Source organism: Phytophthora infestans, genomic scaffold (genome assembly GCF_000142945.1).
Source record: "Phytophthora infestans T30-4 supercont1.26 genomic scaffold, whole genome shotgun sequence".
Classification (NCBI taxonomy): domain Eukaryota; phylum Oomycota; class Peronosporomycetes; order Peronosporales; family Peronosporaceae; genus Phytophthora; species Phytophthora infestans.
Window position 1 is genome coordinate 333,738 of NW_003303733.1, and position 23,851 is coordinate 357,588.

The window sequence follows — 23,851 nt, forward strand, 5'->3', positions numbered from 1 at the left end:
ATCAGATACCGATGCTAGCGCTCTATACCATATGGGTCCCTGGTAATGGGATGCCATGCGGTCCCATTGACTACGGTTGAAGCGTATGATGGTATCATCGATGATATCAAAGCAGACAAGGTACTCGGCTTTCTTGAGTGCGATATTCGAACACCAGAATACCTCAAACAGTACTTTGGTGAGATGACTCCAATTTTAAAGAATGTACTGATCGACTGTACGAATGAGAGCGTCATTGGTAAGCACATGTTCGTTCACAATGAGGCGCACAAGCAAAGCCGAGCAAAACCAGCTCGCAAGTGGATTGGTAGCTACTTTGGTGAAAAGATTCTTAATCCTGATGGGTTTGAAACTGTCGTATCGGATTACATCACGCTACAAGCTACAAACAAGGGCTATAGACTATCGACAAAACCAATTCTATTATCACCTACGCTCAAAACAAAACAGCGCTCAACTACTACTATGACAAACGTCAAGTACTTGCTGATAGTATCATGACTGAAGCACTTGATATTTAAGCAGGTAGCCACTGTTTTTTTTTTAAATTTAAATATAGATCATGGACGCGCTACTAAAGAATCTCTACTATGACTCCAAAACCGGTTTTATCGGAGCTCAAGCTCTGTATCAGAAGGCAAAGGAGTTACATTCTAAAATATCTTTCAAAATAGTAAAGGATTGGTATGGTAGTCAGACCAATATTCAACGATTTCAGGAGCAAAAGAATAAATCAATGGTTTCAAAATAGCTTCGCGTAACCCCAGCTCGTGGCAAATTGATCTTGCGTTTTGGGAGAAACAGCCTATTTAGACTGCTATCAGCACCAACCCAAGACTGGGGTACGCAAAGCTCTTACGAAACAAGACGACAGCAGCTGTGTTAGCAGCGCTTAAAGCGTTTGTTCGTCTCCACTAAGTTGATATCCTAACAATAGATAGTGGAAGCGAGTTCATGAATTCACAGGCTCAAAAACTTTTCCAAACTAAGAAAATTAAGCACTACAACAACGAACCCGGTGATCACGAAACCATGGGTAAGCTGGCTATGCAGCTGCTGACCATGAACTTCTACAGTTTGGGCACAATAATGACGAACAGAAAGGGGCTGTGCAAAGCAATTCTACCAAAGAAGACTAAAAACGGCAGGAAGGAATCAAAGAAGCGACCAGCACACATCGTCAAAGGAACGTATGACGTAGCCACCCTCCAAAAGGTGCCATCGATCAAGGCCGTCCGTTGGTGGGATAATCAAGCGGTGTATCTGCTTGCTGCTGGAGGAAGTGCAGTACCAGACCGTATCGTGCGTAGGAATCCAGTAGCTGGAGATCAGACAGAGTTGATGTGTCCACGGATCGTTAAAGACTATCAGACTTTCATGGGCGGAGTCGATGTTCACGACCAGTTGCGTCTACAACGGCAAGTATTCATATCCTGTATATACACGTTGAAGTCATCGTTTTAAAATGTATTGTACGTATTATTAGGTATTCACTGCAATTGGCTCGGCGCTACAAGAAGTACTACAAGTCTCACTTTCTGGGACTGATAGACATGGCTATCATCAATGCTTTCATCGTGCACAATTACCATCGCGCGGCAACCGGGAAGCCAAGGGTTTCCCACGTGACGTTTCTGAGGACGCTTCATCTACAGCTCTGTCAGTTGCTACCGGAAGATTGGGTGCAGCTTCTTCGCCACCGCAGGCATCACGCGACGCCTACGCGGGTACGACAAGCTCGAGCGGCGCAGATGCCTGTACAGGCCGACGAGTGGCGCAAAGGAAACTCCGATAAGACGAGAAAGCGTAGGCAGCGTGCGTGCAAGGTTTGTTCGGTGCTAAAAGGCGCCGCCACGTCTCGAGGAGGGGAAACGACATTCTTCTGTGCTGAATGTAAGCTGAAAACAACATCAAGACACGAGTTAGCCGCACGCGTATTTCTCTGCAACAAGGTGAAGCATTGCAGCAAAGGCGAACCTACTTCGTGCTGGGATATCTGGCATAAACACTGGGAAAATGGGACTACGATCCCTCAATCAGGACGCAAGCGCAAAATTCGAGCCCGGAAGCCCGCACGCGCTGCAAGTGACGGTGGATCTGATGCCAGCGACTCGGAGTCGCAGTCTAGAGCTAAAATCGGAAGTGTTTCCTCTCAGGGTCGTTCGGGATGGCGGCCACACACCAACGATGACGGCAGCTAGTGAGATCGTCGTCAGAGCACATGTTCCGGCTTTAAAAATAACTTGATTTGAATAAATGTTTTTGTGCAGATCGCCATGTGGAATCCTTCTCTAAATATCGACAAAAATATGACCCGTCACTCCCCGCTAGATGTGTTTTTGTACAAATGTTGTGTTGTCTTTGTTCACTCAGGACACGATATCAGCGTTATCACGTACAGTGCAGACATGTTAGCATACCTGATACACGATATCAAGAAATGAAGACCCTAGGGGTGGGGCGCTGTACCGACTCTGTTAAATACACGATAAAATATAGCTGGGTCTTACTATTGTAACCCACTATCCATAACGTGTATGGGATTTCGGTAAATAGGCGCAGCGAAATCCGCTCGCTTTGGGGGGGGGTTAAAAGTCCAGAAGTTTAACTCGTCGTCTGAAGAGATGTCGCTGATAAAATGACCGATAAGTCGCAGTTCGTGCTTCCCTATAGAGTTGCCGGCTTGACTTTGTTCGGCTTCGCCACATTCGGTAGTATGAGTCGGCGTCAAAAAGTGAGCTCGCTTGAATCCATTCTTGATTGTCGTGGCCGAAACTTTCCCAGATCGAGCAAACCCACTCACATACTTAGGCTCGTGTAGGCGCCCGAAACGCGAATGCGTGTAATAGGAACACCTTCTTTTCTTAGCAAATTGATCCACTGAACAATTGCAGCCTCCTCTTCCTTTGGTAGAATTGTTGCGATTCCTGGCGCCCGAACATACTCATGTCTGCTATTGAAGCAGTCTTGCAGCGTTCTTCGAGCACCCGCACATCGTTCTTGCACTGATAAATCAATTTCCTCCTCTGCTCTTTAGCGTGATCATTTAGGCTAGGATAGAAATTAGCCAGAGTTGCCTGAACATCCTCACATTGGATGAAGCGCCGTGCTACTTCTAACTTGTGGCGGTTGGTGAAGCTCGTTCGGCTGTGCTTGGGCTTCTTGCGCCATGCACCGGTCGTTTTTGGGCGGCCTTGTTTGCTGGGGCATCTTCGTTGAATGTGAAATGGATTTATTTTCTGCACCGCACTCAACCTGTCTGTAAGCACATAAATCGCTACGTACTCCGAATTCAACCGAATCATCTTATCAGTGGCAAAGTAGTTGTGGCTTTGGAATATGGTTGAGAGTTTAAAGTGTCGTCCATGTGTATAGTAATGAGAGAAGATATTCTTCTGAAGTAGTTTATCATTGCCATAGTCATCGATGATAACAAGCTCCGGTTTGTTGGAGCTTAATGGCGTATGACGCACCTGATCTACTTTAAGAGGGCTATCTGTGTCAGCAAATGTGATAAATTCTTCCAGCTTTTCCCGGAGATACTCCTAAAGCTGATGGGATTAGCTTTGATGGGGATTACGCGCAACGATAGTTAGATGAGCAAATACGTGAGGCGAATGCTTGAGAATAAACATACAAACATTGTTCTTCTTTTTCCTTCGGCTTGGACCGAGCACAGCCATTCTAAACAAAGCTTTCTTTTCCAATGCGGGGATATCACCCATCGAAGCAGACTTAATTTTTTTCGGAATCGCAGCCCCGAAGTCAGAAATAGCACTCATGACTAAAAATCGTTTGATCTATAAAGGATTAAACAAAATGAGTTCCGGTTTTTCATATCCACAGTCTACATTTCAATCATCCATTTATAATCCTTCATTCCATCTTTCGTTAGACTCGAGTGGTTATCTAACATACGATTATGCGCAAACCTATATTTGAGCAAGGATGATTACAGGATGGACTACCTTAGCGGAGTAATAGCGGGAACTGCTTCGTACAGCAAAGCTTTGATTCTCGATTCGTCCGGCAATATCAGCGGAATTAATAGCTTTGGAGATTCTAATATTACTGGAACGTTACAAACCAGATCCCAACCCAAAATAACGTCTCTCGGCTCTTAATCAAGTCTTACGATCGATGGAAATTTATCGTTCAGTGGATTATCGCGCTCGATATCGATAACAGGCACTTCAAGCTACATCGATTGTCGAGAATATCGCCAGAATACGATTAGTGACATAAACGGAGTTAGTTTTGGTACCGCAACGCCAAATAAGTTCCTATTATGCGACTCAAGCTCGAATATCGGGGGCCTAAGTTCGGTAACGGCAACTACTCTGACCTGCACGGACTTGCGCCAGGGCTCGACGTATTATGACCTATCAAGCTTTTTAACATCTATTCCGACTTCCCTCTCGTTCAATAATCTGTCAACGAGTGGGGATATCAGCTGCTCCGGCGTTACCAATGGGTTTTTAGCGTATGGAAACCAATGATCTATAACAATAGTAGGATCGCTGACAGAGCTTGGGATCAACTCTACAGCAACGAATGAATATTTCTTGATCACTGATAGTGGATTGGAGGTTCTTGCACACGAATGATGACTCTTACCGGGTCGAATACGCATCCTGTTCAATTTCAAATCCAATTCCATAATGACAATCGATCAACCACAGCGAGCGCCTCATGGATCGGGAACATCACAAAAACGACCTTAGATTTGGGGTCAATAACTCGACGTCGATGTTTCTAACTACCACAGGTCGTCTTGGGCTTGGTACGGCAAGTCCTTCAGCTCCGCTGCACGTCCCTGACGGCAACAGCTTTGTTTTTGGAGCAGGCGGAACGACAGTGTATCGCCTCAGAACAGATAGTGGAGCTACAGAATCCGCTCTTGGCCCGATCACATATTCAGTAGCGGGAATATTCGGAGTATACATTGCCTGTACAGCCATGACGATGACGAGTGACCGCAGATTGAAGTGGAAAAATCAATCGTGTCCGCTCGAACGCATCAAAAGACTCTACGATAATTGTGATGTAGTTTTGTATGACTGGATTGAATCAGAAAATAGACCTGGTGAAGAGGTGGGCCTCGTAGCTCAAGACCTTGTCTCAGTCCACCTAACCGATTTAATCAGTGTTTTCTATCGTGAGGATATTCAGGAAGGCGAAGTCCTATCGTTTGAACCAGCCAAAACACAGCTTAACGTTGATTACAGTCGAATTGCAGCATACAATATGAAAATGATTTAACATCTCTTGGATCGAATTGAGGACTTGGAAGCAAAACTATCATCTCTAATACAGACCATGCCGTTCACATTTCGTATTTCGATGAGAAAAGACAAGAAATATGATGTTGTGTTTGATGATGGTCGAGTTGTATCTTTTGGTGGTATTAAGCGGAATGGTGACCCTTATCAACAGTATCGAGACATCACGCCATTGAGAGCATTCAGTAAGTACGACCATGGTAATATTGAACGAAAACAGCCATGGACCTATCGATACTTCGAAACCATACACCGCTTCTTGGTTTCAAAAACGTTTATTTAGACCAGAGTCCTAATAAACACGGGTTGCGGACCAAGCAAAGAGCTAAAAACTAATTTAACAACTGATGAACCAGGTCAAATCGTTGAACCAACACACTGCGGGCCGATCAAATTGTGGTTCTGGGTGATAGCGTTTTCCTACCTACGAAAAAGGATAAAGGAGAGTCAGCTATCATAGAAATATCAGTGAATCAAAAATAATAGAGATTTACAAGGGATACAAGAATCGCCTTGTAAGAGAAGGAATTTCTCCTTAAAGAACTGACGTTAAATAGCAAAGGTCTTCACAGTTTTATTTTTTTTTCTTTCTTGTGTAAGCCCATACTCTTCCGTATTCTGTCTGAGTCGATGCATCTACCTTCCTTATGGACTTATCAAGGTCAGTAGCCCAAACAGCTGCCTGAGTCCTCTGTGGACGGTCATGAATGATGAGGTTTTTCATGATAGCTTTTAGCTCGGCTACGTTGAGATCAGCGTTGTCTCCATAGCTACCAGCTCAGCTGGACATAATTCGGGGGTTGAAAATGACATGTTTCTATAGTAGTCGCGTGATAATGTCCTTGAACTCTTTATCATCAATCATTCGATTGCTGTACATATCCACACTAAGCGATTTAAGTTGCTTAACGATTGAAAGATTATCATTACCGAGTTCGAGTTCATCTTTTAGCTTAGCATATTCAGCTTTTAGAGCTTCTAACGGATCCTCAACCCGATCATGGAAATTGTACGGAAGATGCGTAATCGCGAGAATCTCCTCGAAAAGCTTTTTATCATCGATACTGAGCTTGTCGTACTCTGTCTCATCGATATGCTGCTTGAAGGCGAGAGCTCGAATCATTGACTGTAGCGGATCACTGATTACGCGTTTTGGTCCGCACTTGCGTCGATTCGGCTGAACAATGACCAGAGTTTTGTTATCAAGATTGGGGATCCGAATGTACTTCGAACCGAGCTGACGATAGATGTATGCGGATGGGGTGGCTATACCTTGGATCTCGTTGAGGTTGTATGTTCTCCCGCGAAGGACAACCCCTTCAAACGGGGCGACACCAGCACCTCTTAACCCACGACCCTGAAGCTTCCGCTAAACCCTGACCACACGCCTGTCGGCTTTACCTGATCAACCATGTTATTCACAGTTTGGCGAACTGTGTGCTCATCTTGCCTATCACTGGATTGATCAACCTCGGTGTAGTTTTTAGCATCGAAGAAGCCTTTAGTCTTGATTTGATAGACAACCTTGGTCGCTTTCATGTCAGCGGTTGCCGCCTTCAACGCTGACCTGGCAGGGTTTAAGTTGTTACCCTTTAGGGCTCGCCTCTCCTCATCATATTTCCTCTGATCTTCGCCATACTTCAAGAATGCAGCTTTTGAGTCATCGTGGAGTTTTCGCAAAGTGGCATCGCGATACTGAGTACCCTGAGAGGATTTGATTCGAGCTGATGTATTTGTCGATTTTGTATTGTCGAGGATGGCTCGATTCAATAGCTGAATGTTGGCTTTGAGATTTGTTTTCAATGGTGGATCGTCATTCTCATAACCATAACATAAAATCTCCGACCTCCGACAACCTCCGACCGTAACAAAAGCAGTCCATAATTGTATTCAAGTTATGTATTTGTGTACTAGTTGTGTAAAAAGCTTAGGGGATCAGGTTTTGGGATAGGCGAGGCCAGAAATATGTTTGTAGCGAGTTTGTAGCGAGTTTGTAGCCGCAATCTTAGGCTCTGAAACGGCCTGTGGGCTAAGAAAACGGCAATTTATTGATTATGCATTTTTTAAGCCCGGATGGGTGCTCACTCTACACAGCAAAAAGCGAAGTGAGACCCCGAGTCAGAAATCGGAGTCCACTAATTGAAGCAGATCATTCCTTTTTACGGCACTTTTTACAAGTAATTACGATTAGCAACCACTACCCTTATCAGTAAGTTGTCTCTAAACGGTTCGCTTGTGGGGCCGCAAAAATAAACAAAGCTTCATTCTTGTTTTTTTCTGGTAAGGGACAAGTCGCCCAGCCGCTACTACTTATCATCGGTTCGCTAGATTATCTGCGTGTTTGTATATTTCGTTTATGTGCGATATGTGGCCACCTCTGCTGTCTATGCGATGTGTGCTTGCTTGCGTTGAGGTTAACATTGCTGTTCTGAAAGGAGGTTAAGCTTTGTGTTTGACGCAGCACTCATATGTGTATTTCGTGTACTCTGTAACGAGGTTAACTTTGCTGTTCCAAATGGAGGTTAAGCTTAGTGTTCAATACGGTGCTACCAATGCATAAGTTTAGGTACTGCTTCTTAAGCATGTAATACACCCAGTATTAGCTCTTACTGCTTACTCTGCGTTACCTTCTGCGTCGTTGAGTGAGTTTTCCTCCGCAGCCTCGTCCTCGAAGAAGTGCTTGCGAACAAGAAGACGGCGCTCCTTTTCGAAGGCAGCAACAACAGTCTTGTGAATGTGCTCCCTCGGCTCCCACGTTGGCTGCCAGTCTACGAGGTAGTACGTCTGCCGTTTCTCGCGCTTCCACGTCATCACCTTGCGTACGTGGTGCTGCTTTTCGCCGCCTACATGATCGTCGTCATCTTCAGTTGGAGGAGGCTCGACTAGCCATTCGCGAACATCATCAAGGCCAGCCCGCCGCTTCTTCCGATCCTTCATGGCTTCGTAGACGACTTGGATGGCTTCGGGAAGAAGGCTTGCGGATGCGACGATCGTGTCTAAGGTGAGTCGGAGGTGGCGAATCGCCTCATCATCCAGGCGAAGCTTGTACGCCTTGCCTGTTGTGATACACAGGGTCTTGAACTCTTTCCAGGAGCTAACAGGGTGCTTGGTCGGCTTGATCGTTGGCATGATGAGCAGTCTGACTGTAAGGTGGGTTGTAAATTGCAGAATGGTTTCAAGGTTGAGTAAATTGAAAGGAAACGACTGGACAAGACAAGTTGCGTGTTATTACTGGATGCAATCTAACGCTATGACTTTATCCGTATGCAAAGGTGCAGGGTCGGTGATGCGTCCCGCAGCGTGAAGTTGGTGATAGCTACGGATATGCTCGTTGAGAATACCGCTCTTGTGAAGCCTGCGCATGGACTTTAAGACATTTTGGGCTCCACGAGCGGTGATCCTGCGATCTTGAAGAAAAGCTACCAGCTTTCCCTCAGCTTGTGTCCCCAAGGCCAGTACTTCATCGCGATACGTTGGTGATTTTTCGCTCAGCTTGAAACCTTCGGGGAGAAACAGCTTCATGAACGCCACAATCATCTTGAAGGTAGACCTTGTGTGCTTTGTAGCCGCGTCTGTCGAGCGCCTCATTCGAGGTTCTTGCGCGTACCAGGAGTACCATGCGTGTTTTAAGCTCGTAGCAGCAGAGGTACGTCTTCTCTTTACTGTCTGCGTGTTGCTGACCGCTCCCTCACTTGTGTTGTCTCCTGATTCTGCTGTTTCTGCTCGTTCGCGCTTGTTGTAGATCTTAGACTCCATGGTAGACAGTCGGGCGTCAAGCTTTTGGTTGATTTGGATTAACTGCTCAATCAAAGCCGTTTGCTGAAGAAATACTGGGTGCTTCATTATATCTTCTGAGGGAATTGGAGAAGTTAACATGCTGGGTTTCCCATCCGGGCTTGTGTTGCTGGACAGGTGAGACGACCATGCAAGAAGCTCATTCACGGATACCCCTTTTGCGACTGCACATGACTCGATACGCTGGACCGCTAAGGCGTCCGACTTCACGCCTTTCAAGGATGGATAGTGGCGCAACACGTATGCCATGAGGGTATCAGCGACGCGTGCGTTTATGTTGAAGGCCTTCACATCTAGTCCAGTCGAAGCACCAAACAGCACAGAGGCGACAGCGCGAATCTTCGCTTGCGTCTCAGAGTCGAAGAAGTCCAAGGTTAGTAGTGGTACCGGTTTCGCGGGGTCGTGGCCACTCAGTACTCGAGCAACTTTGTGATCTTCGGCTGGAGTGTTGAAGACGTACGCGAATGCCTTGTTGGTCGACGTCATATTCCACGCGCCTCTATCGAAGATCCATTGAACGCACATACCTGACCTGTTCGCGTGCTGCGCTCCTCCACGTCGAAATGAATGCGAAGTCAGGCTATCACTCACACCTGCCTTACCCATGACTCGCTCAAGAACGCGATTAACGTAGCTGTGGATACCGGGCGAGGCGTCGACCGTTTTCGGCTGTCCACCAGACTTTGGTGCGTCTTGAGGATGGTCGATCAAGTCAATCAGAGGTGCAGCTGGCGTCTGAGATGGTACGGAAGGCCCCTGCTGTTCTCGAAGCTGGTTGAGAAGTGCCGCGGTTGGCGATGACTGCGTGATTAGCGCAAGGGCAACGGCAAGCAACGGACACGTGGTAAAGTCGGAGTCTGGGAAGAGTGATAAGCCTTGCTCCTCGGAAGTCTTGACCCGGATGAGCCGAACGAAAAAGATATCGCCGGATCCAATCGTCAGATTCGTTTTGCGGAAGAAGCGTCAGGTCCGACGCGCGCCCGAACCGGTACCAGAGTAAGCATAAGAGCGCCGCATCTTGGTAGTCGCTGGCGCAAGTTGCAGTTAAATACAAGTATTCGGTCATCTGCCTAAGAGCTTTCTTCGTGCATGCTGGGGCCTTGTTAACAAACGTTCCTGTCTCGCGTTTCATGCAGTAGCGCTCCAACACTTGGCCTTTCTTGAGCAAATTTTTTTTCAACTGCGACGCGATGCTGGGGAAACTGGTCGAGCAACCAGTTCTTTGCCTGTCGGTAGTACTGCATCACCGAGTGTCGAGCTAGAAGCTGTCCCTTGCGGCCTTCCTTGAAGGCGAGATACATGCCAAATTTGTCTACCACACCTTCTAGAACCAACGCAGCCGTATCGCGGCTCATAGACGCCTCTAAGTATTTCCACGTCACATTTTCGTCTTTTAAAAACGCTAGAAACGAGCGTGCTGCGCTTTCCCGAGCGCGCTTCGTGTTGGCGGGCGCAAGATCGTTGAGGCTCATACTGAGTCGGAGATGTCGGAGCTTTCACGTTATTCGAAAAATATGTGAATGACTTACAGTTTGAAAAGGATCAATAACTGGACCGCTCCCTCCGACCCGATATGTCGGAGCCAGCTCCAACGAGATTCAACCTAACCCTTACCATTTGGATTGGCCAAATCATTTTGTCAAGACCGTACGATTGGCTGTCTAATAAATAAAAATGGATGATTGGAGATTAATGTAAATACTAAAATTAAGTTGAGTCAAAAGCTTACAGAGGATTTCTCTATCAAATTTATTTACAAGCTAATTATGACTTTCTTTTGTGGCGCGAGGTGAAACTACGTCAGCTTTTTCTTGAGACCCAATACTCCTTTTCAAGCGTTGATCTCCTGTTTATGCTGACCAGTCGCAGATTAACGTGTGGCTCCCAGGAGTCAGGTTCATCGCCAACCCATCTCACCAGATAATTGTACTTTCCAGAGCGTATCGTTTTGTGACCCAAGATCTTCTCCGCCTCAAGAATATCGCCTCGATTAATAGTAGCATATGTAGTCTCTGTTTTAACCATTTTAAGATCATTTGACGCCTTGTAGATGGTATCCTCATTTCTCGAACGGATTTTGACTCGGTAGCCATCATTTCAAACGATTTTTTAGACTGCTTTGCTCCATCGAGCAGCTTCTTTGCTTTTTGAGACGGTATAAGACGCTTGATCCGACGTCAAACTCCATCTCAATTAGTTCGGCTTCCACCTGATTATGACTTAGATCTGCATCTATTACTTGCCTTTTGCCTCATTTGGGGTCATATTAATCGAACGATGAAACGTGGTATTGTGGTTTTTGATAACATCAGTGATAAGCTTTTGCGTAATTCTTTTAGGGGGACAGTTTAGTTAGTCTCTACTTTAAGGTCCTGTTGAATCGCTCGATTTTACCCATGGTTTCGTGATCACCGGGTTCGTTGTTGTAGTGCTTAATTTTCTTAGTTTGGAATTTCTTCTGAGCCTGTGAGCTCATGAACTCGCTTCCCTGATCCCTTGTTAGGATATTGACTTTGTGGAGACGAACAAACGCTTTAAGCGCTGCTAACACAGCTGCTACCGTCTTGTTTCGTAAGAGCTTTGCGTACCCCAGCCTTGAGTTGATGTTGTTAGCAGTCAAAATAGGCCGTTTCTCCCAAAACGCAAGATCAATTTGCCACGAGCTGGGATTATGCGAAGCTATTTTGAAACCATTGAATATATTCTTTTGCTCCTGAAATCGTTGAATATCGGCCTGACTCCCATACCGCGCCTTTACTATTTTGAAGGTTATCTTGGAGTTTTACTCCTTTGCCGTCTGATACAGAGCTTGAGCTCCGATAAAACCGGTTTTGGAGTCATAGTAGAAATTCTTTAGTAGCGCGTCAATGATCTATATTTAAATTAAAAAAAAACAGTGGCTACCTGCTTAAATATCAAGTGCTTCAGTCGTGATACTATCATCAAGTACTCGACGTTTGTCATAGTAGTAGTTGAGCGCTGTTTTGTTTTGGGTGTAGGTGATAATAGACTTGGTTTCTTTCAATAGTCTATAGCCCTTGTGTGTACCTTGTAGCGTGATGCGATCCCATACGACAGTCTCAAACCCATCAGGATTTAGAATTTTTTCACCAAAGTAGCTACCAATCAACTTGCGGGCTGGCTTTGCTCGTATTTGCTTGTGCGCCTCATTGTGATCGAACATGTACTTACCGCGGCTTCCACTGCATCGCGTAGCACATTATGCAGAGCACCAAGAAGGTTCCTCAGCAGGATACAGGCTCAGGTGAGGGATGAATTCAAGCGCCTGCTATTTAAAGAGGATTAAGTATACGTTGAGTCTATTTAGAAGCTTCAAGCCTAATGACCTACTACAGCTCGATGTGGTTGAGGACTGCTTCCAGCTTGGTATTTACGTATACAGCATGGATGTAGCTACCGGAAATGTTGAAACATTCGTAGGTCGGACAATGGGTATGAAGCTATGAATATTCTATCACACGAGAATCTTGCTCTCTACATCAAGAACATCGATATGCTTCAGTCTAAGTATCAGTGCGCCAAGTGTGAAATGATTTTCGTAATTGGTAAAAGATTTAAAAATCACACGAAAACCCAGTACGAGTATATGAATATTGAGAGCTTCACCACCGAGCCAACTATATACAAACCGGCTTAGAACACGATACGATCGCTGCTTACGAACTATTCCATCAAGGATGCTGACTATTACATCGATCACTTCAGCGTTAATGACTTTGAGGCCATTCTTAAACCTACCGCGACTCAACACGGGAATAATACTGTTTTTACGAACGAACACATTCCTGTGTCGGTATTAGTAGCTGATAATTTAACCGAGGGGGTGCGTTGCTTTGTAAATGACGACCCCAAGATTTTGCTTATGAATATGTTCAAATACATTGGTGATGTATCGGCGAAGTTCCAACAGTACAATGTCGATAGTATAAGTCGCTTCTGCAAAAAATCATCAATGCACATGGTCTGACAGGTATGGAAGTCCCAGGTGCTAATTCTGATAAAAAGTACAAGATGTCGGATGTGAAGAGCTAGATTAAGGGAGGGAAGTATGATAACTTCTTCCACTTCCATATCAGTCTTGGTTTTGGTAAGCAAAGGTCTGATTATGGGAAACTGAAACAGCAGCTTGACCAGGTACCAGTTCGGCTTCAATTCTGGTCGATACGATATTAACTTGATTAAGAAGGATTTGTTCTCCGTAATTGGTATCGACAACCAAAAATCTGTCATCAGAACCCCCAGCTACATGTGCATTGCTACAGCGGACATGAAAATGATTGATATCACTAACTATGTACCAGCTGGTACCAGCTACAAAAAGAATCTTACAACATATCTCGGTGGCTGCAAATGCGATGCCAAAATTAGATGTGTCCGTGGTCATGGTAGGGGTATTTCCTTACGAGTACATCACCGCGTTCAATGTACTAAACCAGACGGCTATCCCGCCTATGTCAGCTTTTGATAGCAAGCTCCGTAAAACAAGCATCACCAGCGATGACTACAAACGAGTGAAATTCGTGTGGGATTACTACGAGATGAAATCGATCACAGTCCTACTGATCTGGCACAATAATTTCGACGTAGTTCCTTTCACCAAAGCTATCAAGGCTCAGCGAGGGCTATTTATGCGCTTCGATATCAAGGCTCAGCGAGAGCTATTTAAGCGCTTCGATCTGGATGTGTTTGCGGATGGAGTGTCTCTACCTGGTCTTTCAGAGAAGGTCATGTATCAGACCTGCTTCAATAATCTCCAATATCCGGATAAGAAACCTGCTAACGCATTCCAATTTCCAGCTAAGCGAATGTCTGGCTACAAGAGTCAGGATGCTAAGGCAAAACGAAATTTCGGTATGACACTCGAGCACGTGAATACATTGCTGCAAAAGCAAAATAATCTGTGTGATCTATGCTACTGTCAGCTGACTGCTGATACCGCTTCAGCGGATCGTATCAACAATAATGTTGGCCACATCGACGGTAATATCTTGGTCAACTGCGTTAAGTGCAACACCACTCGAAAAGACATGTCGCTTAAGGGGTTTCGGTATAAGAAGTGCTTGAGTTCAACTCGGACAGACTGGTCTACTCGATCGACAAGGAGGAGAAGGATATCTACTCTAAGATGAAGGCCAACAATGATGGAGGTCCATCTATTATCTTCAATCGCTACGCTAAGCGTAATGAAACGAAGATTCACGGTGGTAAGGTCTGTAAGAAAGGTATCGGATACGACGCTAACGCTCTATACCTATGGATCCTTGGTAATGAGATGCCATGCGGTCGATTGACTACGGTTGAAGCGTATGATGGTATAATCGATGACATCAAATCAGACAAGGTATTCGGCTTTCTTGTGTGTGATTGTTGATCACCAGAACACCTCAAATAGTACTTTGGTGAGATGGCTCCAATTTTCAAAAATGTACTGATCGACTGTACGAATGACTTCTTGTTAGTCTTGGGGAAGTTGATTACATGCTTATTTTCGTGAATAACCTTAGGAATTACAGATTCGCTATCTCCAAGAGCATGGTCGCGATGGTAGACGAAAATCTTGAATGCAGTGATCGTCTTTAGCTTATATCCAGAGCTGGGGTAGCTCAGCTTGTCAGCCAACTCCGTAGACCGACTATCCGAAATCACCTTCTTTCGAATATCAGCCTTGCTGCTGATAGCGACAGGCTTATTGAACACATAAGTGGTAGCGAGATTCGGATAGAAGTAGCGAGTATCATCAGGATCGGTCTTACTCACAAGTTCGTACCCAAGAGCAATATGTACCTTAAAAGCACTTGGCTGGTTCGAAAGAACGTTCTCGAGCTTATCGTAGAAATCAGTTGCATCGATACGCTCATATAGGTGTGATTCCCAGATTAAACACGGTACTTGTGATCAGCCTTATAGTCAGGCGGCATATGCTTCTCAAGGGTTTCAGCTGAAAAATTGTACTGCTTAGCCACCAATTTCTTGTTGACTGAACGTGAGTTGCTGCTAACATATACCATCTTACCAGTTCTACCTCGAACCTTAACCCTGTAGCTGCTACCCCATTTGACAGCTTGGATATTTAAATCTCTTTAATCCTGCGAGTTCGTATGCAAACATATTGCCTATATATCTTCGTCTATATTAATATCGTGAGAATCGACTTTATAATTATCGGATCTTGTATCAGGATCGACTTTATATTAGGGCTGACTTTATATCTGAGAAAAAATTTAAATAATCAGCTAAGTTTGCTTTGGTTAAGTTCGGCTTTATTTAAGTAATTCTTCTTACGAGCACGGATTTCTTCGCGATTCTTCTCATCATATTATCGCTGCTTAGCCAGTCGCGTTTGACTTGTTTTTAGATAGTACCGCTTTTATGCGGCTTTGATTCGCTTTGTTAAGTTCGTATTTTTCAGGTGAGTACGTCATCTTTGTATATTACTAACTTTATATTTATCAGAAATAAAATATTATAATAGAAGGTAAAGATCCGCATTCATTACTTTTTATGCCTACTTCGAAGCTTATTAATAATCTACATATCGCTTGCACCCCTGCGGTCTTACGGCGAACAGTATGCCACGCTTTTCAAACAACTTCGGCATCCTTTGCCACATTAAGCTTGTCGCTTGCTCTCTGCAATGAGGCCTTGGCTCCACATTTTTGTCAGCCTCCTCCAATCACCCGAAAGTCCGAGACCACCGACCTTATAAAGTGTTGACCACATCGTGTAATTTCTCGGTCAGCAAAGCAACCAGTGAGAAAGAGCAGCGATGGCGGACAAGAAAAAACCTCACGAAGACGTCCTTACGCGACTCGTGCGCGACTTGGAAACGAAGACGACTTTGTGCTACGTCAAGGACTATCCTGGAGTGGAGCTGGAGCAGTTAAATAATCACGCGAAGAAGCTCGGTCCTTTGGTGAACCCCGTTTTTGGCGAGCAGCCGGCGTTCTTCATCGACGAAGGCCGATTCTGTCCCTATCGAATGGTCGTGTATGGCAATATGAAGGTGGCGGCCAAGATTGCAGAGCTCCTCGGAGAATGGGCGACGTGGTCTGGAGAAGGAGGCAGAGTGACAACCTCGCAAGGGGCGTTCATTCTGGAGCAGCGTCTCGGAAAGCCCAACGTGAGAATGCCCGACGTGGCATACACACCGCGATATGATGACAGGAATTTGACTCGTGAACAGATGTGGACGTATCGTGGCGATCCCTATGTCCCCACCTTTGTTGTTAAAATTGATGAGCTCTCTGGTCGAGGCTCTCAACTCAGCGCTCTTGATCGAAAGATGAGAAATGATTATTTCCAGCACGGCGTCCAGTTGGGTTGGCTGATCGACCCACGCCCAGACCTTCAGCGGATGTATGAGTACTATCTCGACGACCTGACAACAGTGTGTGGAGAGATCTTGACGGTGGTGATGTGCTTCCTGGTCTCAAGATGCGCGCACCTGTGTTGGAAATGGTCTTGAACCAGGATTCGGGTTCGTCGTCAGAAGATGAAGTTGATCTGCTGTGTCCCTATCCACGATGCAACAAGCGATTCCGTTCGTATGGTGCATTCGCTGCTCCTGCCGAATGGCACCGTGAGGAGAGATCTATCTCGAAGTACTTAGCCAAGCGTGAGAACTCATAGTTATCCAGTGTGAACTCATAGCCATCCAGTGTGGCAACTACGCTTCGACAAGTTCCTATCTAACCATATCGCAGAACTCAAAGCTTGCGATCTAAAGGGCGCTGACTGATTTCTTATTCCTGATTGGTGGCTAAGAGAAGATAATAAAAAAAGCTATCTATTGTTTAATAAATATAGTTTGAATGTTGTCGGTCGAGAAGACGTTGCTTTCGCTCTCAGGGTGGTAATTTACGGTAAGGATAAAAAACTGTCGGTGTAATGTTCCATGACCCACTAACTTTCGTTAGCGTCGTGATGTCGGCGTTGTACATGCGTACCATTTCTTCCAGTCCAGACTCGTCACGAGTTCCAATATCCCATGGATTGTACGGGATGATCACACGGACACCACGACGATGGAAGTCAGCGATGACGCCCTTGACGCCCTCGACTCCACCGGGAAGGTCTCGTAGGAGATCCCATTGGTTCCGGTTATCCACACCGATGTTCGGGTATGCAGGCCAGATCAACACACTGTCAATGGGGCCAACACGACTCTGCATGTCATCCACGTACTTGTCCACCGTGTATTGCTGGGTCTCGCGATCGTAGATGGAGCGGTCGTTCATCATAAGAAACGTCTGCACGAAATTCTGCTGCGTCCTTTGAGTTTGCTGGATGTTGTACACGTTGCACGAGTCTTTCGGGTTGTACCGGTTGGTGATCAGCTCCATTTTCTTCCAGGCGGTCCAGTCACGACGCCATGCGTCCACGGACTCGGGGCCATCAGGACCGTCGATCACCTCGTAGCCGTCGGGTTGTTGACCCCAAGCGAGTGCTTGGCCGAAGACGCAGCAGGCCGCGGACAGGTAAAGTCCGGTTAGAGCGCGCATGGTGGGTTCGATGTGCGCGCGACGCAGGAACTTGAGGAGTGACGCTTCGATTGCGAGGAGCCCTACTCAAAGATCGTCAAACGTAGCGCAGTACAGCCACGGAGCCAATCTGATTTGACATATTGAGCGCAAGTCTCAGCACCTGCACATCAAAATCTCCGTCTGGAACAAGGACAGCTTGCGCTGCAAGTTGAAGCTTCTCTCCCCGCTATATACAGGAGCGGGCTTGAAGTCCGGAAATAAATGCACTACGTAGGCGCAGAAATCCAGATCGAAGGTGGAGATGCGGTCCCGCTTGAAGCCTTGGTCGTCAGAGACATTTACACGATAACGCAAGCCAGACAAACATCAGTCGAGAGTGCGTGTCAGCACGGGTACTGTATATGTAGTTAAAGCGGGTGCCTAATGAATTTGATGCGTCACACTGTGAGCACGAATTTGAGTTTACCGTATTTCTTATGTGCTTACTGACAGCTTTGAACCTGCATTATCCATTGACATAAAAGTTACTTTCATGGATGGCTTTCATGAAAGAAATATGTGACGTGTGAAGAATGTTGTGTGGCAATTTAAAGTCCCCGTCATCCGAGAACTTTAACTCGACGTCTGAGGAGATGTTGCTGATAAAATCACCGATAAGTCGCAGTTCGTGCTCCCTAATAGAGTTGCCGGCTTGTATTTCAGGAAACGCTAGCTTGGGGGAGGGCGCGCGAAACGAGAAGTGCCGCCCCCGCAGTTCAGGCGGATGGAACCTTCTAGAACCTTCTAGAAGGTTCCACGGCCGCCCTACATCTGCCCTTTTGTATTACATACTGAATCTATGTTAAACTGAGCCTGCCTCTGATTGGCTGAAACTCTACACCTATCATATCTGATACACTCACCCTCCCTCTGGCGTGCGCGTCCCCTCAGTCTTGCCATTCCCGAAATTACGCTGAAGGCCAGAGGTGCCGTTCCCCGACGGATTAGTCCGACCCCGCGTTTACCCACGCCTGCCTTGTGCGGGCCTGTTTACTTGGGGCTTGGATAGGTCCGTCCTGGGGGATGGCTGTGCCTCCTGCGTCTGCTGCTGCTGCTGCCACTAGCTCGCCTTCCGCCGCTCCCTCGCCTCGCTCGCCGACACCGCCTGCTCCTGCCGCAGTCCCTGCTGTTCCGGCTGCCATGGTCGATGCTCCTGCTTGTGCTGTAGCTCCACCGTCACCTGTACGGGCTCCCGTTGTTTCCTCGTCGCCTGTACGGGTTTCTGTTGCTCCCTCGTCGCCTGTACGGGCTCCTGTTGCTCCCTCGTCGCCTGTACGGGAATACATGTAGGTCTTTGAGCCCCCCTTAAGTTGATTTTACTTCATCTTCTCTTTCGTTTTTTGCGCCTTGCAGTCTCAAACTCTACGATTAGATCTGGGACTTGTGACAAGTTTTCAACCGGTTCCCAGGTCTGCTTCTCTTCTCCAACCCACTCCACAAGGAATTGGGTCCGTCGCTTGTGTGTCCTCTTCTTCACCAAGCGTTTGACGATCTGGCCGATACTTCCATCAGCCAGTACAACCTCGTTGGGTCGCGACAAGCGTGTCGACTCGTTGTACGGTTTCAGCGAACCCGTATTGAATACTGGGTGAAGCTTGTTGCCAGCTTGAATGTTAAGTTCGTAAGCATGGTTGTGTATCTTACGCACAACAGAGTAAGGTCCAATCCACTTCGGACCGAACTTAGTGGATACTGGCAGACCAGTGTGCTTGGGGTCCAAGTGTTTGGTGCTCAAGTACACACGGTCGCCAACCTCAAAGACTTGTTCTTGTCGGTTCTTGTCGTGAACATCACGCATTCGCTCTTGCGTTTGAGCAAGTGTTTCACGGCAGCGAAAAAGAATAGCTGCTTGGCGCTCGTGAAACTCAGCGCCTCGACGACTCTTTGTAACCGTATCGAGCTGCTCCGCTGCAAGCTGTAGCGGATTCAGCGGGATATACCCTAGATCCGCCTCGAACGGTGCGAGCTTAGTACTGGAGTTCATCGTTGAGTTGATAGCAAACTCAGCGTTCGCTAAGTGAATGTCCCAGTCGTCTTGACGTGGACTGACGAAGCATCGAAGATACTCTTCGAGCGTTCGATTCATTCGATCAGTTTGTCCGTCGCCTTGGGCCCGGTGTGCTACTGTCATGCTGAGTGACGTGCTGATAGACTTGAAGACGTGTTGCCAAAATGCAGACACGAATTTTCTATCTCGGTCGGATACAATATTCGTCGGCATACCGTGAAGTTTCCAAATGTTGTCGATGAAGAGACGGGCAACGCCTTCGGCTGTTACCTTCTTCGTTGTCGGCACAAAGTGGCATCTCTTGGTCAGTCGGTCGACGACGACCCAAATCGAATCAACGTCACGCTTCGTTCTAGGCAAATCCGTTATGAAGTCCATGGAGATCGATCTCCAGCGCTCATCGGGAATACTCAATGGTTCGAGTAAACCAGGAGGCTTTGTCAGCCTTGGCTTGTTTGGTCGACATGGTTCGCAGTCAGCAATGAACGTTTGGATCGACTTGAGCATCTTGGACCAGTACCAGCGTCGTGCTAACGTCAAGTACGTTCGCTCGGTACCAGGATGGCCACTGTAGTTGGTGTCATGAATCTCCTTGATTATCGATTGTCTCAACTTCACATCGTTGGGAACAGCGATTCGAGGATGGTCATCCACCGGAGACTGGTCCTACAGCAAGCCGTTTGCCTCCGAATAGTATCGGTATAGCTTGTGGTGCTGGTGTATTTTTCCTTTGACTTTGAGGTGCTTGTACGTCGCTGGATTGCTGCCCGGATTGTCTGGACATCTCGATCTTTGACGTAAGCACCCTTGATCCGCTTCAGAAGCTCTGAATCTGTAGACACTTGACTAAGAGCAATACTGAAGGATGTGGCGTTGAAGCTGGACACACTCAGGTCATGGAAATACTTCGTATCTGGCTGCAAGTCAGGTCTGCGACTCAATGCATCCGCGATGCCGTTCTTCGCACCTGGAAGATACGAGAACGTGGGTTGGTACTCAGCTAGAATGTCGTACCACCTAGCCAATCGGCGGTTCGCCATCTTCTGTGTGAACAACCCTTCGAGACTTTTGTGATCCGTCTCGACGATCGGTGGTTTGTCCAAGCAGTAAATTCGAAAAGCTGCTAGCGCGTGTACGATAGCAAGTAGCTCCTGCTGCTGTGTTGGATAGTTGAGCTCCGCGGATTTCATCTTTCGACTGGTATACGCGATGGGTCGCTCAACTCCGTCCACGACTTGGAATAATACTCCACCAACAGCGAATTTGCTCGCATCAGTGCGCAGATGCATGGACTGGCTGAAGTTAGGGAGGTGCAACACTGGAGGATTACACAGTCGCCTCTTCAGCTCCTTGAAATTCTTCAACTGCTCATCATCGAATTGGATCTTCGCGTTCCTCTTGTTCTTCTTCTTCAGAGTGAACATTGTTGCAGTAAATACTGCGTAGCAGTATTTACTGCAACAATGTTTTTTTGGACAACGATTTTTTGGACAAAATCGTTGGACGTAACCAGTCAACCCAAGGAAGCTGTGAAGTTCCTCTTGTGTTCGTGGTACTGGCCAGTCCGTGATGGTTTGTACCTTGTCCGGATCCATTCGTACACCGTTGCGTCCTACGAAGTCCCCAAGACGCGGAATCTCGTCGGCACAGAAGACATACTTGGCAAGCTTGACGTACAACTTGTTGTCACGCAGGATATTTAATGTCTTGCGCAACGCCTTCAAGTGGTCGTCAATGCTCTGAGACTTCGTGAAAACGTAGATGTCATCATAAAACGACTTGGTGTTTTCCAAACCTCGGAACAGCTTTGACGTTTAACGATGCATCGTCGCTGGCGCATTACAGACTCCCATGAGCAGAACAAGATACTCCCAGAGTCCGTTTGGCGCTTGAAATGCTGTGAACTTGATATCCTCTTCACGCATACGTACTTGATAGTACGCGGACATCAAATCCATAGTGGAAAACCAGTACGCTCCGGACATCGCGTCAAGAATGTCCTCCTTCCTCGTCATTGGGATACTTTGGCGTACAGTGTTGGAGTTCAAGTACCGGTAGTCGTGTACAATCCTCCAGCCAACTGGTTTTCGTACACAGAAGGTTGGAGCAGCATGTGGACTGATGCTTGGACGGATGAGCTTCTTCTTCACCATGTCTACAACCCAACGCACAATCTCGCGTTGCTGCTCTGGCGATTGACGCCATTGTTGCCGATACATTGCAAGATTCGAATCCTCCACGTCAATCCTATGCTCAATCTCTCGTTTCTCGGGTAAACCTTCTGGGAGCTCAGGACGGAACACATTGTCCATATACTCCATGAGTAACTGGTACGCGGGATTCCCCTTGAAGCTATCCCAGTCCGTATCCAGATACCGCTGTGCTTTCGCACTTCCGACGTTGTCGGGTTGATCTTGCCGTTGCAGTGAGCGAGCAACTTGCTTGATCGTCACGTTCGTCAGAACCAACATAAAGTCAGGTTCATCGATCGACTTGGTCTTGATTCTCAGGAACTTTCGTAGTTTCTTGCGAGTGATGAACTTCGTCTGGACACCAGCCTCGTCAACGACACCCATCGTGAACATATTTTCCACGACAGTGCCTCTGCCCCCAGTACTGCTGCTATCCCCAGCCTCTCGTACAGTACCGACGCGTTTCGACAATTCCAAGTTGTCCTTCACCGCCGAACCCTTGCCGGCTGAAGCGTCTCCTGGTTGTTCGCAAACAACGCTTGGGCTCTCTTTCTGCGTTGCGTCGCAAACAGTTTCAGCCGCGGACTTCACATCCGTTTCCAGCGCGGCACCTCGACAGGAATCGGGTCTTTTCGCCGATAGGCCTTTCGCCTCGACAGATCTCCGAAGCCCGGAGGCAATCACCGGTCCGCCTTCCTCGATCGGTCCACTGGTTTCCCCTGTTCGCTTCCAATGCAGAGTCTTCACTTGCGTTCCTTCGATACATCGACCTCTCCAGTCGATCTGCGGCTGCGTATCCTCGAAGAATGGGATTCCAAGGATGCAGTCGAATTCGTCGGGAAGGGCGTAGACGACAGCGATACACTTGTATGCCCCGCCCAACCCAGACACCAGGATTTCGAGGGGAAGTACCTCCAGTTCCGTCTCGACAATCTGGTTGTCTCCAAGTTTCACACGAATGTTCTTACCAATGAACTTCGTGGCCTTGAGTCGATGTTTCTCGACCCACTGTCTGGACACGTAGATTGTGGTTGCTCCACAGTCCAACAGCATCCTTTGGGTCGAAATGGTCGCGCCACTAACGATGATTTCCCCCTCTACGGAGAACAATGGACGCGACTTGTAGACGAGAGGGTTTTCGCTCAGAACGTTAAGGCTGACATTCTCAAACTTAACTGATCCGGCTACGTTCTCTTCCACGACAGGACCCTCATTCACTGACGTGGCTTCCCGTTTCCCTGCTTCTCTTGCTCCTTCTACCAAAGGAAGCAGTTGGTCTTGATGTGGCCAGGTTTCCTGCAGTGGAAACAGGTACGACCTTCGGCTAGTTTCGAGCTAGTCTTCGCCTTGAAACGCCCTTTACCACGAAACGTTTTTCCCTTGAGCGACTTGTCATGACTCGGCGCGTGCTCAGTGGACGGCTTCCGCTTGTCCTGGCGAGTGTGACGTTCGCGCGACTCGTCGACGAAGTGTGTCACCTTATACTTGACAGCAAGGTTCATTGCGTCGCTCAGGGTCTCTGGGTTCTCGAGCTTGACATAGCTACGCGTGCGCGGCTTGAGACCGTTCGCGTAGTATAGTACTTGGTCAAGCACGCTCATTCCTTCAACTCTGAAGATCAAGGCTGAATACTCGCCATTGTAGGTCTCGATGTCCGCTGTCTGCTTGAGGCGTTGAAGCTTCTCGCGCAGGACAGACTGGTAATTTGATGCTTCGAAGTGTTGGAGCACATGCTCACGGAAAATCCCCCACGTGTGCTCCTCCGCTCGAGTTGTCGACGACCAGTGCAGGAACCATCCGGATGCCGGCTTTTCCATTGCCGATCCGGCGATTCCAGGAAGACGCGCGCTCGTGTCTTCAATTGAAATGTTGTTGATGCGGCAGGCGTTCTCGATCTGGAACAGCCATTCGCGGACGTCTTACCCCCCTCTTGCCCGTGAGCTTGGGCAGATGGCTCGGCACTTTCGTGCGGTCGGCCATCCCTTGGTTCAGCCGATCGATCTCGGCGCGTAGCTGGGCGATTGTTGGCAT

At 47.3% G+C, this 23,851-nt stretch overlaps 2 protein-coding genes across 2 annotated transcripts; one reads left to right on the forward strand and one right to left on the reverse strand.

Moving 5' to 3' along the window:
* Positions 1-15,864: 15,864 nt before the first annotated feature.
* On the forward strand, positions 15,865-16,563 carry PITG_12382 (uncharacterized protein; the record flags this gene model as incomplete). The annotated part of the gene is made up of 1 exon (XM_002900247.1): positions 15,865-16,563. One exon carries the CDS (start codon positions 15,865-15,867, stop codon positions 16,561-16,563), a length of 699 nt encoding a protein of 232 aa, XP_002900293.1.
* Positions 16,564-16,942: 379 nt separating this feature from the next.
* PITG_22961 (uncharacterized protein) lies at positions 16,943-17,599 on the reverse strand (the record flags this gene model as incomplete). The annotated part of the gene is made up of 1 exon (XM_002900248.1): positions 16,943-17,599. The coding sequence occupies one exon, from the start codon at positions 17,597-17,599 to the stop codon at positions 16,943-16,945; it is 657 nt and encodes a 218-aa protein (XP_002900294.1).
* Between the last annotated feature and the right edge of the window lie 6,252 nt (positions 17,600-23,851).